The following is a 17038-nucleotide window of genomic DNA, read 5'->3' as shown; positions in this document are numbered from 1 at the left end:
TGCCTCTCAATCAGGTGTTAGCCTCAGCATGTGCACCAGAGCACAAACAGTATTTCCATGATAGCATTTAGCAGAAGGATTGCTCGACTGGGGCACAACCTACAGATATCAGAGTAATTGTGAGCAAGAAAGGGTTTTGCACTGTAGTTTTTAGTGGGAAGGCAAGTCAACTTTCCTCACCAAAAAACAAAGTGTAATAGCATTTCTACTATAAACACAGTATTTTGTGTACAGGTTTTAGGAACAGTCATTATCAAAATACACACACTGAATATACAATTTGTCCCATGGCCATAATTTATTATCTCACCACAAGGCACAATACACAAAGCTTAGAGGGCCCTATACAGTCATCATGACAGAACGCCCCACAGCCTTTACACATGATCATGGCTTTAAGGCTGCATGAACATTTGAACGATATTTCTTCAACACTGCCGCTGTTGGCAAACATCTGCACAGAAAGGGATGTATTATGGTTTGCAGCAAAGTTCGCTTTGTGGGTTAGCTGCATCATGCTTCCAGCAAGACTTCTGGGAAAAGCTGGAGTGTTGGATGAATAATTAAAGCTGGTGGAATTAAGCTGCAGCTTAGAAAGCTTCCCATAAAATGCTTGCTTGATACTGAGCTGAGAGGGTATGGAAGAAGGCTCCAAAGGATGATTGTGTCCTTTTCCTAGTTCTCTTGAAAACTTGAAAAATGGCAAGTCTACAACCAGTGGAACACTTTGCAAATGCTCAGTTAGCTCCACAGGGTTTTGTGCTGTATCCTTCTGATTCTCTACATTATTCTTGGCTGGGCTGCCACACGCCAACACATTCTCATTTTTCATTTCTCCCAGGGTGTTTGTGTGCTGCTTTGAAGTCCATTCTTCCCTTACAGCTGGCATTCCTTCTCCAGATGCACAGCTCTTGGTCAGAGGCAACTGTTTGCTGGGGGACAAGGTTCCCATGCTTGAAACTTGATCCGAAGCCCTTGAGTGATGTAGTCTAACACTGGAGTTGCAAGGAAAACCAGAACCAAAAAGTTTTTTGCCTTGAACTCCAGTATAATTTTTATTGACTGAGGTGTCCCCTGTCTGATTTGGTCCAAAAGAAATTATATTTGGAGATAAAAACGTAGGCCCTATAGATGGATTTACCTTCTCTGGACTTTTACTTGTGATGACACTTGTCAAGGGGTTGTGCTCTGGCACCCGATTGACCTCAGATAACTCCTTTTGCTCTTCAAAGCTATAAGAAGAAAGTGTTCTTTCCCTAGGGCCCATGTCTTCAGGCTTCTGAGAGGCACTCGCCCCATTTGCCTGTTGATCTTGACAGCTTAAAGCTGAGCCAACTTTGGAATGCTTTTCTGGAATAGATGGATTCTCCATACCGCCTGTTCTAGGCAATGCTGTTGCTGATCCGCACTCCTTTTCCTGGGGGTCTATAAAAGGTCTTGTAGAGTGCAAGTCTTCACTCCTGCTTAGGGCACTTATCTTTATTTCTACATCTTGTGAAGATTTGTTGCCAAAATAGCCGCTGCTACACCTCTCTGCTTGCAAGAAGAGGCTGTCTGATTGCTTCTCCAGAGGTGACTCTGTGATTTCCAGCTTGATACTGGAGTGAGATACTGGGAGAACTTCTTCCAGTGGAAGGTCCCCCTTAAGCAACTGCATCACCAGCGGGTTGTTGGTTTCAACAGAGGATATGGGCCGAGCAGAACCCGACGGCACATGCTGCTTCTCAGGTTTTTGGGGCAACTGTGCTCGTGGCCCCCATCTCTGAGGCAGAGGTAAGCTGCTCATCACTGTGACTGCGGGGAAATCCACAACACAGGCAAGACTATTTGTTTCCACAAATGATTTAGATCTAATTCTATCACATCTCTTAGCATTGCTCTGACAGGAGGAATCTTTCCCAGCTGCCTCCCTCAAACTGACATTTCTGAAAGATACATCCATCTCTATCTTCTCACCAGCTGCTTCAGCTTCAAAATCTGAAGCTGTATCCGTTGTTTCACTGTGTGTACTCTGTACGTCATCTTCTCCATTTGTCTTGAACTCTTGAGTCTCTCTCAATGGCTGACATGCATTTTCTGGTTCTGTTCTGGGTCGCTTCTCCCTCAGCTGTGGAACTTTTTCAGAAGCATCTATCCTATTCTGAGAAGGGAAATCATCATGTAAAAAGGGTTTCACTAGAGTCTCTGTGTTCCATTTTTCATTATTTAGTTTACTGTCATTCTCTTTCTCTGCCTGCAGGTGTGCAAAGTTACACAGTGCAGGAACCACTTTCTCCATTACAGTAGTCATTGCTTTTGAGTTATCACCATTAGTGATACACTTTTCCATAAATGTTTCAGAGCCATTAAATCTAAATCTAGGTATCATTTTTGGCTCATGGCATTCTTTACCATCTGATGACAGCTCTGGCAGAAGACTAGGACAACTGGAGGAACTTTCCTTCATATCAGAATGATAATTCAACTGTACTATGGGAGAACTAACATCTTTCAGTCCTGATACAAGCCAGCTGTCTCCCATAGGACTGATCACAGTTGCTTGTACCTGAGAACAAGACAGCCCATTTACTGGAGAAACCATACATTTCAGCTTTGTACTTTGCCTGTCCTGTGATGCAACACAAGGGGGATTTTCGGTCCTTACATCACAGAGGAGCTGTTCAGGGGTCTCCTGCTGCTCAGAAGTTGCACTGTCAAAGGATGACCCAGTCAAAGCATCACAGACCTGCCTTCTGGGTGAACCATCGCCAAGTTGAACTTCCCCTGAGCTGGTGTCTGCAGTGCATTCCAGAACGCTGCTTCCCTCACTCTTTGAAGAAAAGAGGTCCTGTCTTGAAGAGATGAAGGAATTTACGTTGGCCATCTGAGTGGTCACCTCAGAGACAGCCTTTTCTCCATTTAGATGGAGACACGACAATAATTGTGTTCGTTGTAGATCTGACGAACACTTTCCATGAGTTCTCTTTGATCTCCTGTGCTCTGTATGGCTACTGGATTCTCCTCCGCCACCTCCTTTGTCAGTGCTTCTCCCTCCACCTGGACCACCCCCACCTCCAATTGCGGTGGCAGCAGCTTCTCGCTGGGCTCGGGCTTGCAAAGCACGGGCTTTAATATCTGCGAGTGTTCTGGCCCCGGTCCTGCCCCGGCCGGAAGGCTCCGTGTTGGGGATGATCCTGGGGCATATCTGGTAAGCTGGCTGACCTTTAACCACCCAGGGTGGTTTAATACGTGAAAGTTGAATCTGAAAGAAAGAAAAACATTGTGTTCCAACACTTCACCATTTTAAGTATTTGTTCACTGCAATTCTTATCACAAGAATTCAACAAAAAAGTTGTAATTCCTACTAAAAGACAAATTTTAGCAGAAAAAGAGTAGCAAGATCCCTATAACCTCTGTTTACGTGCTCTTTAATGCAGTATGCAGAACTTAATATTAATGCTATTTTATCAGAGCAAGCAGACAAATATGAAATGGGTGGTTTACATTAAGATATTTAGAAATAAAAATGATCTCTTTTACATCAAGATGATTACCAGTAAGATGGATACCTCTACTCAAAAAGCAAAAAGTCAGAAGGAACACCAAGATTCTGCACCAGCAAACTGAAACTGGGGAAACTAGACAGATTGAGCTAGTTTGAGAGCTAGTTCAAAAAGTGATTTCTGTATCCACAGAAATGCAAACTAACAGAGTAAGTCCAGGTTACCCTATGCTCTTGTGCAAAGATCTTGGAATGATTTTTCCCATTCCTCTCTTTGCCTGCCTAAATATGATAGCAAATGGTAGTAATTAGAGTAACCTAGCCAGCTCTATCAATTAAACATTTTTGTGAAAGTGATGACCTCTGACATTTTAATAAAGTTGTGATGCTACTGAGTAGGACAGACTTAAGATAATGAACAATTATAATTTTCTTTCCTACCCGGATGGGTGGGACTTTTGGCTCCTCTTTAGTAGGCTGTGGCTTTTCTGAGTGAACACTTTCAATTGTGTTACGAAAGGACTGACGATCTTCAAGCCGTGGCTTCTTTTCGGGGAAGGAGGCAGAGGCAGCCTCCTCAAAGCATTTCCTCTTCTGATCCTTTGACTCCCGAGCTAAGTTCTCCTGGGGCAAACTGGGAATTCTGTTTGCAGTTGCCAATGACAGATCTTCTGATTTACTGTGTAATTTGGAAGTCTCTGGAGAGAGATGCAATTCTGAACTCTCCGACTTCAGTACTATAGCAGAAGCACTTGTTAGATCATCTTTCTTTAGATCTATCTCAGGCTTTGTCTCCTTATGAAACGAGGAATCTGGTAGCACGGAAACAGTCTCTTTGTCAGCCTCTGTTTGCTCAGGTTCACGTGCTCTATACAGGCTCCTCCTGGCTCTGCATCGCAGATCTGCCCTGGAACGTTTCTTGAAGTGCCCATCTCTCTGCCGTGTAGAAGGACCCCGCTGTAGTCTTGTTTCTCCTTGAACAGACAATCCTGTCCTGTTCTCAGCATCTTCTTGCACCAAATTCTGCTCCTGGGATTCTTCTTTGGTCAAGCCTAACCTATGGGGCAAACATAAAACTAGTTAAAGTCCACTCTCATAGAAGCATATGATCTATTATTCATAGCTCTACTGTCACTGCTATGCATAGTAACACACAGATTACAAAGCATCAAAACCTCATTAAATCAGTCTGCAGAGATAACCTATATATTTGCTACCCTGCATTACTGTCACAGGGAACAAGGAAAACTAGAAAATGTAATGATCTGTTATGGAAAACTAATAATATTGATTTGTCTTGAAAACAAAAAGAACAGATGGGTTATAAAATCCTACTGTAAATCAGTCATTTTCACCTAAGGATTTCCCTGCAGCAAGTCTGAATGCTTCATTCCACAACTGATTTTTTCAGGAGCTGATGATGCTTCTTCTCAGCTATCAGGAAGCAGAAAGATACTCCAACATCTGCCTTCGATAAAACAGGAACAATGAGGTGAAATTACTTACTTTTGTCCATAGTAGTCCTCAAAGAACTTCTCTTTCCATTGCTCCACTCTCTTTTCCTTTTCCATTTCCTGCCGAATTCGAACTTGCATCTCATGAGTGAATTCACCTACAGGAAAGCCGACTGAAGTTCAGTTCTAATTTTGCATTTTTTTTTATATACATATTTTAGCAGCTATACATACAAACAACAGATTTTCTGTTATCACTTTGTTTTCCAGTCTAGTATGGATCCATACATTCCCTGCAACCACTTAAGGGCAACAGTCACACAGCCTCAAGTAAGTCTGAATATCATAGTTTACCAGAAATAGACCACTACTTCAGAAAGATAGTAGTATTCCTTTACACCTCTGCCAGGTGTAAAGAAGAACCTTGTTCTGAAGAACCGAAGAAAAAACATTTTTAACTTTAAGAGATGAGAAGTAGGCAACATATCCAGAGATAATGAATGTGAATGTAGTTCAGCTTTCCAGTAACTGTAGGAGAACAGCAAAAAAGTCTAAAAAAATGAGAACTCTATTCTCCACCTAACTAGGAAAGCAAATCTACTCACCATCAGCTAGTCGTTCTCTCCAGCTTTGAGCAGCATGGGTGAAGAATTCATTATTCAGAGCACTGCCACTGAGACGCATTAGCCCATCTGCCCCAACCTAAGGGAAAAAGAAGCGTAACAGACAGAAAACATCTGCTTCAGCTCTTCTGTAAGCAAGAGGTAATATGGGGAATGGAAAACACCAAGTGCTGCACCTTCCTACCTGTCTATCAACTTCTGGAAGGAGGTAAAGAAGCTGCTGCTGGAAGTGTGATGGGAGTGCATTAAAGGTTCTGGAGTTTATAAGAGCTCGCAAGTTTGTATTGACAAGAATGGAACCAGGCGTTTCAAAGTCAATATCTTCACTCCTGTTTCGCTTCATTTGCCCTGTAGTTTAAAGGCAGGCAAATAAAATTAACACTTTTTTTTTTTAATAAAAATAGTCACCATTGTGGACATAAAACTCATGCCACCAAATACTGCAGCAAAAGGAGCAGGATATATAAGAACAGACTGTAGTAATCAAGTATGAAGAAAGGCTCTGTCAAACTAATTAATAATAGAGATACCTCTCAAATTTTGATGGTTAGCATGACCATATCAGAGTTGGTCACAACTGTCACATGAAGTACACTTCTTGACACTGCTTATCAGATTAGGCAGAGAGCTAAACAATGGTCTCGCTACAGTTTGGAGAGGAAGGTCTGGCTTAAGAGCCTTAAGATTGCTATGTGTCTTCTGAAGGAAGAGAACCTGGACATTCTTTCTTCAGAAAGAGGCAGACATCAACACTGCCCCCTTTTATGGCCAATTATTCTCCTGACTTTAACCAGAAACACCTACCAGCTGTGGGCTTTCGGATACCTCTCAGCAGCTGTGGAGGATCCCTGTTTATTTCTGTTCTGCTGCGCATGGTGGTGTTGCACAAGGCCAAAGAGCTGCTGCTACTGCTGGATGTGCTGCTGCTCTCTCCATCAGCATGCCTCCCTGTGAAGCCTAAGAGCAAAACAATGTCACAAAAGATGCAAAGAACAGCAGAAGCCCAACTTGGAAAGTGATTAGCAGGTAACTCTTACATGCTAAAATAACAGATCCACTGTTACTGGGTACTGCCCAGTTACTAACAATTTTGATTGAGATAAACAAATACAGTCCTTATCCAACAGCACAATTCTATAGTCATCTGTGTTCTCAGCAACTGTTAAAGAATTCTTCATGCAAGCTTATACAGACAACTAGGAACTACTGATTAAAAGCTATCTATGTAGTCATCAGAAAAATCACACAAACAAAAGGAATGCTCACCGGACGCAGACTCCATGTGTGCCCCGTTTACTTTCAGTGGTGTTAAGACAACACGCGGCAGCATTACACCAGTCTTTTTCTTTTGTTTGGTTGTCTGTGGTCCAGAAAAGAAAACAACATCAATCAAAGACATTATGGAGACCCAAGATAAACTTCCAAGCAGCACATCTCCCAGTTAAAGAACTGCTTTGCTCCCCAGTTAAGTCTTCAAGCGTCACTCATTAACAATACTTACTAATAGCACAGATGATTCAAAATCATCTCCCTGGAATATGATCCTCACACTACTAAGTGACAAGTGATTGCTAAGAGACAACCCCATAGCTCTCTGAGCCATTTATGAACACCTAACTCCTCTCACACTTAACCAACTATCATGCAGTAGTGAAAGCTCTCCTTGAGAGGCTTTGTGATTCCCATTATTCCCATTTTTTCCTACCTGTGAGGCTGTTCTGTAGCTCTCCCTGGCAGTAGAGGGTCCCTTACTTTGAGGCTCAGTGGAACAGGAGGCATTAGAGGATGTTTCATCAAGAGACACTGGAAGAGGAGTGCACTCAGTCAGACATCAAAGTAGATGCTTATAGTTTAAGATTAATGTTATCAGACACTTACCATCATTATCACCACTCACAGTGCTTGCTTCATTGGACTCGCAACTTTCTGCATCTGCTGTATCCTCCAGCTCCTCCCCTTCTGGCACAGACAGATTCCGAGACCATTGCAAGGCATCCTTCTAAATGGGCCAAGCAGAACTCAAATAACTACAATTCTTCCCTCCCAGTCACTACGAGTTAAACCAGCGGGAACAGACAGCTCAGTGGGTAAAGTTCAACTTTCTTCATCTTCCCTATTTAATCCACTTTTGCAGAAAGATATTTAAGTATTCTTGAGCTCCTAATAGGACAGAAGTAATCAGCTTCATTTAAGTTAACCTACACTGTCTTTCTAGAAAGAAGAAAAACCATTAGCACACTTCATAGACATTTCCTAGATGAGTAACTCAAATATATTCATAACAAGGTCAATTATTGTTTGCCTCCTTCTCACAAAAAAGTTCAACAAGTTTTTTAATAAAGAGAAATGTCTTTCTTGCTGATAAAGAACAGATAGTGTCAAGCTGCTCTGATGCTAAGATATCAAGCTTAAGAAATTAACTATTTGTATAATCAAAACCATTTCAATTTCATCCATGTTCAACAAAACATAATTTAACAAAAAACTTTCTGACAGTAGAAAAAGGGTGCAAGTGAAATAGCTGAGATAAGTATCAGCTTAATAGACAAATATCAAGGAATCCACCAGTACAGAACAATACAAAAGGAAAAACTGAGACCAAAAACATGTCAACAATTAAGATTGTTGGGACAGTAAACTAGAATGAAAAACATGTCAGGCAGATCTCAAAATCTGAGGAAAATGGTGATACTAACTCTAAAAATGCAATGAAACACAAAGCAAACAACCAGAAAAATGAATATACATTTTACTAACAAGATTTTACTTGTAACTACACACTTTCAGACCAGTGTAATTTATTGGTTGACGGTATTCCCTTGTAGCTGGTGGAAAAGGAGTGAACAGGACTATTCTGATAATCAGCCACCTGAGTTGAACACCAAATACTGAAATAAGAGGGTTTATCTTGCTTCTGCAATTCAAGTTATATATATATATATATAAGAATTTATCACATATGGCTGAAAGGTGCACACTAAAACAAAACAATGAATTCCAGACACTCTTTCACATGATGATCACACATGCACCATGTTCAGCTCATATGATGTTCAGTGACAGTTTAACACTCAGCTATGCATAACAAGTAGAACTCACACCTTACCCCTCAATTGAGAGCAGGAACTCAAAATGTACCTTGAGTGTGAAAAGGCTGATGCGTCCAGGCAGTTTGTAAAAGAGTCCATCACCTCCCCTTGAATTGGAATGAAGCATGGCATTGAGACAGGCTAGGGGAGAAGTGCCACTGAAACAAAGAAAAATAAGAGAGGAGTCAAATTATAATTTAATAAATAAATAAATAAATAAATAAATGGCCTTATCAAGAAAATAGCCTGAAGGATCTCTTTAAATTGCTTCCTTCGGTCAGCTAAATGATGCCAAAGATGATACTCATTAACTTTACGGACAGGTATTTCAGTCAAAACAGCATTACTGTTTTCCTTTTTGACCCACACATTAGCCTCAACACATCATAGTGCAGCAGTCTGCAGAAAACAGGAAACGTTATGCTAATTTTAAAAGTTACTCTCAGTCACTCTTAGATGTTTCTAACTTTTGGTACTTCTTTCCTCCCTTTCACTGCTGGAATTTTTCAGGGTTGGATTGATTTTTTTTACTAAAAAAAAAAAGACTGACATAAAGTAGTAGCAGTATAAAGGTGCAAGGATAACAAAAATCATACACATACATGTTTCTGAAATGTCTCTCCCTTGATACATCACAAACAAAACTGCACTAGCATACTTAAATATAAAAGTTCTGAGGTGCTAATTTGGCACGTCCTAGGTAACTCCCTGGTTTTGCCACTTGTGATAAAAGCAGCCATCCTACGCTCACATTGATGGAAGATCTGTGCCACATAATATCATATTTTCCAGTAAGTTGCATATATACATGCACAAAGTTACTTGGAAAAGACACTAAAGCAGTATCAATCTCATTATTGGAAGTGAAACTGAAAACTGGTTTGAGACAAAATATTTCAAAGAGAAGCATTTCTCAGATTGAAACAATTTGTTTCCACCTCTGAATGTATTTGTTTTTTCGACATTTCTTCACAAACATTGGCAACAGACAAAATTACTCTGCACTGTTTTTAGATGCTATATTAAAAAAAAAAAAAAATCCCGTCTTTTGTCCTGTTACCCTTCTGGGTTTAATAGAATGCTTCAAGTAAGCTAACCAGTCCCAGAGTAAACTTTTAGAATGGGAAAAGAATAGTTTCCTCTGAAAGTCAAAATGTTCATAGGAGCTAGAATTCAGTTATGGGGCTGGGCCCAAATGCCCTGGCTAGAGCAAAAGCCACATAGGACCATGCCCCTTCCACAGGGGGACCAGAATTCCCTACAAACCAGGAAAACACTGGCTCAATATTAACTCAAAGGGAAAACCATCTCTTCTGTTGTCAACTATTTCCTTCAGGAAATAGTTTCAGGAAGACCTTCTATAAAAGTACCAAGAAAATTTGCCACATATTTAGCTAGATAGGGTCATTGCCTGTAGTCCATAAACAATTACACTCTGAAGAAAGCAGTCCTTTCTTACAGAGAAGAATTAATAATAGAGAAAGGAAAAGCAGATATTCCAGAGGAAGAACATAAACCTCTAAATAAACAATTTAGCTTTATGGGATTTAACTTGACACATGTAGTAAAGGCTAGCTTTTAGTCACCTGTTGTGACAGATGACCCATCAAAGCTGGGAGAACACCAAGATACCTTAATGCATGAAAAGAGACTTGCTAGTACGTTTAGCAAAGATAGCTTATGAACGTAGATCTTCAGCTATCTGCTTAAGTAACAGGACATATGATGGAATAGGATTGATAAAAAAGATGCAGAATATTGATTAAAACAGAAAGATGTATGAAGGTTTCAATTAAAACCTATCTAAATTCTACTCGGAACTGTGAAACCGCTACCCATAGCCGTACTATTAAAAAATCTATTCGGCAAGAATCCTGAGTAACAAGTGGATGTTCCAATAGCTCTGATATCAATGCAACAAAACAAGCTGGCACAGTTCCTCTCCCTCATGGTCCATGTCAAGAGCCATAATAGTGTCAGCGATACCACTACAACGCTCTAGAATCCAAGCAGAATCCAGCATACTAATACAAAATAGAGTTTTTCTTAAAAAAAAACAACAACAAAAAAAACACACCTCCCCTGAAAGTAACATCTGCACTAGAAATGAAGCATTAGGGGGAATGGAACTTAAACTGCTACCAAACTAGAATTGCAATAGTAGAAACTACTGGAAGCTACTTGTATGAGAAACATACAAGTGGTGCAATACAACGCAGAGGTTTGATCTGCAACAGGCCTTTATTTTACAGTAAATGGATGACGGAGGTTCTGCATGTGATCAAAGAAAAAAAAAAAAAAAACATTCCAGTTATTGTCAAGGATAATCAGGCAGTATGTATTGTCATCCCAAATCACTATGCTGGAAAGAGAGGAAAAAAAAAAGAAAAAAAGAAAAGAAAAAGCGGGTTGTAGATGAGAGGCAGAATTGCACGAAGCAACCCAAGCCTTTACATGCAGCCTCCCCCATGCTCCACACACACACACACACTATGCTTTAGACAAGATGATCAATACTAACCTCATTTCCTTCAGTCCTTCAGCCTCTATGACCTGCAGAATCTGTTTTGGGGTCATAGGAGCATCAGAGTAGTTTTCCAGCACCTGAAGAGACAGAAACACCAGTTGTCAGTACAGAATTTGCTTCTATATTCATAGAATTATTCCATAAGCTGGGATTCAAATCCAACAATATGTCTCTTAAAGTTTTATTTATGTACAAAAGGCATGCTAAAAAATTCAGACCACCTCAAGATAGTAAAGATACTTGCTAAAGATCATAGTAAGTATTACAAAGGGCTTTCCTTCATCTCATTCCTAATTAAATGAAATACAAACATGAAGAAGGAAAAAAGAAGCAGAAATTGGCCCTGACCAACCCTATAACATAAAAGTCCATGGAAGCTTTACCAGACATCAATACGCACTAGACCAAGCTGTTACCACATACAGCCTTCAAAACTATATAACGGTTCTTTCTACCATATATACTTTCTTAAATCTCTATACAGCATTTTGCTGGTGACAAAAACATTGCTGCATAACAACACAGTTCAATAGTGTATTTTCCTTGAAATACTGCGTTCATTTCATCTTCATTCCATCTCAAGACAGGTACCATATGTAAAACTCTGAATTCTTCCCAGAGAAAGACAGAATTCAGAAAAGAACAATAACAACAGAGTATGTGGAAAAAAATATGGTTAGAGACACTGAAAAGATTTGGATTGTTTGCTTTAGAAAGTAAATGAGTAACAGGAGACATCAAAAAGGCAACGACTTTAGTAACAGCTCATTCTTTCACATTACATAAGAACAGAATCATTACTCATGTATGGAAAAATTAAAGAGGCTATTAAAAAAAGGTTTTTTTCTTAAGCCTGTGAAGTTTTCTGAGCAAAAACTCACCAGGATTCAGAAAGAGTGCTAGATATTTCTACAGATAAGAAGATTGCCCAGATAAATAGGAAGCAATGAAGAAAAGTAAGTTGCAGTAAACACAGTTGATGTAAACGATATTTCTCTTGGAGCAGATCACCCTACAGCTGCCTAATATGCACTGCTTCTTGTGCCTTCCATTGGAACAGCCAGTGTCACTTTCTGAATACAAAAAGATACTGAACTCAATAAACCTCTAGGTCTGATGCAGCATGAAGATTTCAATATAAGCATTTGACAAGGTCTGAAACACCCAAGAAAAGCAGCAATGGATATTCAATGTGGAACTTTTTGATCATAATCATAGACTAAATTCCCCTAACGTAAGGGCTACAACGATGCACAATCCTGATTTCATTTGTCACCATGCTTTAAAAGAGTCAGCAACACGATACTGTCTTTCAGTTTGACTTGTGCGAGAAGCCAACGGAGAAACCTGAATGCCCCTTTATATCAGCAGCATCTAGAACTGAGTCACTGCAGCAACATGTGAAGGCATAAAGCTTGCAGTCTGTCTTGGGGAGTTGCATTAGCAAGACATTTGCAAATGAACTTGTGCAGGGCACCATTTGTATTCCCACACTGTCTCCCAGTCTCCACAAGCAAATAAACCCAACTTCTGTGTTACTGAGTTCTGCAGTTTGACAACATTTTGGCATAAAAGGAATTTCTTAAATCATATCCACCCTAAATTTTTCAAATTCCTGAAGATCACAAGAATCCATGGTGTTAACCTGGCAGAGGACAGAAAATTGAGAACTCTATAACTGAGATAAAACATAATGAAAACACAAGAAGTTTAAAGAAAAAAATCAAAGAAAGTGATGGACCATGTTGAAACAGAGTAAACAGTTTTAATTTTGAATCAATACAGCTCCATCATTTTTTTCCTATGTCATTCAAAAACCTCCATAGGTTACAGTTTTTGTACGCCGCCTTCACAAACTGTCACCCTCCATCACTCAAATGAAATAAACATCTGACAAGGGGAAAGACGTCACTTGAGAATCAAATGCAAGGTCCATGAAACGGAACAGGCCTGTTTTGAAAAATAAGGAAATTCTTCACAGTTTATAAAACCTCTCTCAAGTGTCAGACACAGCAGCAAGCAAAACACATAGCCCAAAACTTAGCATGAACAAGCATTTGCATAAAGACAGAAGAATCTATGCTCAGGGAGACAAATATAATCAACAGCTGTATCAAATCTACTGGATACTTTATGGAAGAACCACAACAGCCAAGAACCTATGTCTTTAGCCACCAAAAGCCTTGTGTTCAGTAATTATCCCCCATCCGTCTCCATCCTGAAACCACCAATGTCGTGTTAAACTTTCAACAGAAGCTATGACTTAAACAACACCAGCTATTCCTTCCCCACAAAAAGATATTTTTTCCCCTTGATTATTTATAGTACTGGTAGTCAAGGGTTCCTACAACCATAGTTACCAAAGTTTACATCACTCCCCCAATTAATTTACTAATAGCATAGATGTCTAGCCCTGACAGCACTTGTTGAAGATTCCTATGGCTCTGTGTGTTCAAATGAATCTTCAAAGATTTTATGGAACATGCATAATATTAGCTCTGTAAGAACAGCAACACCGAAAAGCACTTTTGCCTACAATTCTTGGAAACACCTAGAGGAGTAAAAAATATAATAGCAAGTGTCAGAGAGGAAAATTAAAAGCTTTTTGACAGGGAGCATGTGTAAGCCTAGTGTTAACTAAAGGTCTATTTTTAGTGGATTTACAATCAGTCCTGCAAGCTGGAAGTGCAGCTACACAACTGTAGGTCTCTCTTAAGTGGATAATCTGGTATGAGATTGTTCTATTTCTGGTTCATCAATTGCTCAAAGATGAAGTTGAGGCACAGACATTTCATGTATCTGGGACGCCTGTGGCTGAGGCTCTAGCCAAAAAAACAGGGAAGTGGAGTTGTATTTGTGAAGAGGTTCATTTCCCATCACTAAATGATGGGTGAGGGACTACATTACGAGATGGCTTCCAGAAGTCAGTTTTGCATAGCATTTTGGGCAGCCCATAACACTGATTAATGACCCATTAGAGTTCAGCACATTTGAATCAGAGAAGATTTTGTGCAAGATCACCTAGCACTGGCTGTGGCCCCATGATCACCTACTGGCAAAGCATCCCAAATATCTGTAGTGAAGAGCTTGACCTCAGAACTAGGATCTTAAAAAGAAACACATGATGAAACACAGATTCACGCGGTGAAATACTACAATAGCTAGTTTACACCTCTTTACAGTTTTTCAGGCTAAAGTCATAAGGGTCTAAAATACTAAAGTTTTCACATAAAAGATTACACTAGTCACCAGAAGGTGGATATTCAGGTCGGATTAGGCTTCCCCTTGGCGAGCATTATAAAAAAATTCTGCAATATCCAGAAAAACTCTATACTCAAGGAGCATCAAGACCACATCCTTGAATACCCTCAATAGCAAACATTAGTTGCAGTTGGGCTCATCCATACTATTCCTTTTGAATGTATACACACACCAACGCATACCCCAAGTTATTAAAAGAGAAACAACAATAATAAAGAAAAAAACAAGCAAACAAAATAACCCCCAAGTCCTATAAAGCTGTTTCTCTGGATGTTCACGTACTACATAGCAAACATACCCATATCCTCTCAAATCAAGATTCAAGTACCCTCAACAGAGCCAACATAAAGAAACCACAGCAATCCATTTTCATCTGCACAGAGACAGCAGGATCATCACTTACTCCGTACACTGTTATTTATATGTCTACACAGATCTATTTCAACATGTCATGAAGAGAGAGCAGTTCCTACACAGAAGCTAGAAAGAGCAAGCTTCTTCCCATCAGCATTAGAAGTAGACAACAGCAACTATCAGCACTATGCAGTGTGCAAAAAGCTGACCATGCCTTTTGCAACGTGACCATTTCCATTTCAGCTCAGTGGGAGAATCCGGTCGTGGAGGCTTGGTTGTGGGCCAGAACGATACCTCAGCTGCTCAACAACAGGCGAAAAGTTCAGTACTCAACTCAAGTAACATGCCTAAACATCTCAACATTTTTTCTCTTAAATAAAATTAAGCAGCTTACTGATTAGTTCACGTTCGCTAGATGTTAAAGTTCTTTTACTTTTTACATTTCCTAGGCTATAAATTGGGTTCAAGACTGAGATGCAATCTGAACTATTTCTAAAGTGAAATGACTGTTCTCCTATTGTGATGATCAAACACCACCAATGTTCCAGCAGACTACAGAAACATAATCAAGTAGATATCAATTTTTAAGCTTAAGTCTTCAATAAAGAGAATCCTAAATGAAAAAAAATGATACATACATACTGGAACACCTCCTAAAAATACGTAACAAAAAAACTTCTGATAACAAGGACACTAACCTCAAATAAAGAGTTATTACTACATGCAACTGAATATCTCATCTATGATGCCTATATTTTGGGCACCGTTGGCATATGGTAGAAACCTAGAGTCTCAATAATTAAAGCGGTAACTTTTGACAGCAGCATTTCTCAGACTTCAAGTCAGGCCTCTCAGGAGGCTCCAGTTCCTCCCACTGAGTTTTAGAGTCATCTGAAAAGAAGAAAACAAACCATTCTCAAGCTAAGAACGGTTCTCAGACTGCTGTCTGCTGTTGCTGAGATGCAATTAAAAATGAAAGATGGAAACAATTAAAAGCTGGTCTTGCCAAACAGCAGTATTTTTACTGGCCCCTTTCCAAAATCTATCAGAGCCTAGCACACCTTCACCTGCAGCCTTGAGGGAAGCTCCTGCAGCACAGGTATTGAGAAACCATGCTAAACGACACACTCCAGGCAATCTCTTTCCAAGAAGATTTTATCTAGCAGGGGAAAGGGCACGTGCGCCCACTTTCTCCTCAAAGCACGCGCTCCAGCCCCCCGTTTGAGGGGGGGCCTCGCCGAAGGGGCCTTTCGCCTCTTTGTGGGCGAAACCACGCAAGATGTGAGGGTTTTTTTTCCCCCCTTTCCACCTGGCTCGGGAGGAAAAACACGCGGGGAGCAGGCAGGCCGCGGGCACGGGGGAAGGGGCCACGTTCCCCCCAGGCACCGGAGCGGCGCCGCTCCCCCCCCCCCCCCGCCCAAACCCGCCGCCCGGCTCGGGCAGCCCCGGGCCCGGCGGCACCGGGAGGCCCCTCGGGGCCAGGGCAGGGCCGCGGCGCCCCCTGCCCGGGGCCTGCGCGAGGCCCGGCCCGGCCCGGCCCGGCCCGGCGCCCCCCTCACCAGGCGGGCGGCCTCAGCCCACGTGCGCTCCTTCTTCCTCCGCTGCTTCATCTCCTTCATCTTCCTCCCGCGCGGGGCGGCGGGGCGGCGGGCGCGAACCGTTAGGCGGCGGCGGGGCGGGGCGGGGCGGCGGCGGCGGCGCGCGGCGGGGCGGGGCGGGCGGGGCGCGCGGCGGGGCGGCTCCGGGCACTAAGGAATGCGGCGGCGGCGGCGGCGGCTCGGGCCCGACATAACAACGGGGTCAAAGGGCTCGGCGCGGAGGGGAGGGGGCGGGGTTTCCCGACGGTGGCCGCGGCGGGACACGGCGGGCGCCGCGCGCTGCTAGCGAAGGGGCGGGGACGGGCGCGCGAGCCGCGCGGCGGGACGGGGCCGCGTTTGAAGGAAAACAAACCGCAAGGGTCACTGGGAGTTGTAGTCCCTCCCGCCGGGGCCGCCAGGGCCGGGCCGCAGATGGCAGACTACAACTCCCGGCAGGCGCTGCGCGGGCGCCGCGCGGCACGCTGGGCCGCGCCCTCGGCCTGCGCGCTCGCCTGGGGCCGCGGGCCCGGCCGCCCCCCGCGGAGAGCGGCAGGGCAGGGCAGGGCAGGGCGGGGAGGGCTGCGCGGCCGCGAGCCCCGCCGTGCCCAGTGGATGCTCTGCCCCGCGGCTTCCTGCTGCTCCCCGGGGCCTCTGGCTGCTGTTTCCCGAGGC

At 42.3% G+C, this 17038-nt stretch overlaps 1 protein-coding gene across 3 annotated transcripts; it reads right to left on the bottom strand.

Annotated features, from left to right (window-relative positions):
- Window positions 1–274: 274 nt before the first annotated feature.
- ASXL1 (ASXL transcriptional regulator 1) lies at window positions 275–16421 on the bottom strand. 3 transcript variants are annotated; one of them, XM_062589317.1, is made up of 13 exons: window positions 16349–16421; window positions 11169–11251; window positions 8697–8805; window positions 7437–7557; window positions 7264–7361; window positions 6825–6918; window positions 6363–6515; window positions 5743–5906; window positions 5541–5637; window positions 4988–5093; window positions 3923–4538; window positions 2645–3241; window positions 275–2140 (listed from the first exon to the last, which is right to left on the bottom strand). In XM_062589317.1, exons 1-13 carry the CDS (start codon window positions 16406–16408, stop codon window positions 302–304), a joined length of 4137 nt encoding a protein of 1378 aa, XP_062445301.1. In that variant the 5' UTR covers window positions 16409–16421; the 3' UTR covers window positions 275–301. The 3 variants fall into 3 exon arrangements, 2 of the variants coding, with proteins under 2 accessions (XP_062445301.1, XP_062445300.1); XM_062589316.1 differs by having other exon boundaries at window positions 275–3241; XR_009960078.1 differs by lacking the exons at window positions 275–2140; window positions 2645–3241; window positions 3923–4538; ... (1 more) ...; window positions 5541–5637; window positions 5743–5906 and having other exon boundaries at window positions 6433–6515; window positions 7456–7557.
- Window positions 16422–17038: the final 617 nt, after the last annotated feature.

This window comes from Rhea pennata, chromosome 16 (genome assembly GCF_028389875.1).
Source record: "Rhea pennata isolate bPtePen1 chromosome 16, bPtePen1.pri, whole genome shotgun sequence".
Classification (NCBI taxonomy): Eukaryota; Metazoa; Chordata; class Aves; order Rheiformes; family Rheidae; genus Rhea; species Rhea pennata.
The sequence above is the reverse complement of the archived record's forward strand: the minus strand, read 5'-3'. Positions and strand labels throughout refer to the sequence as shown.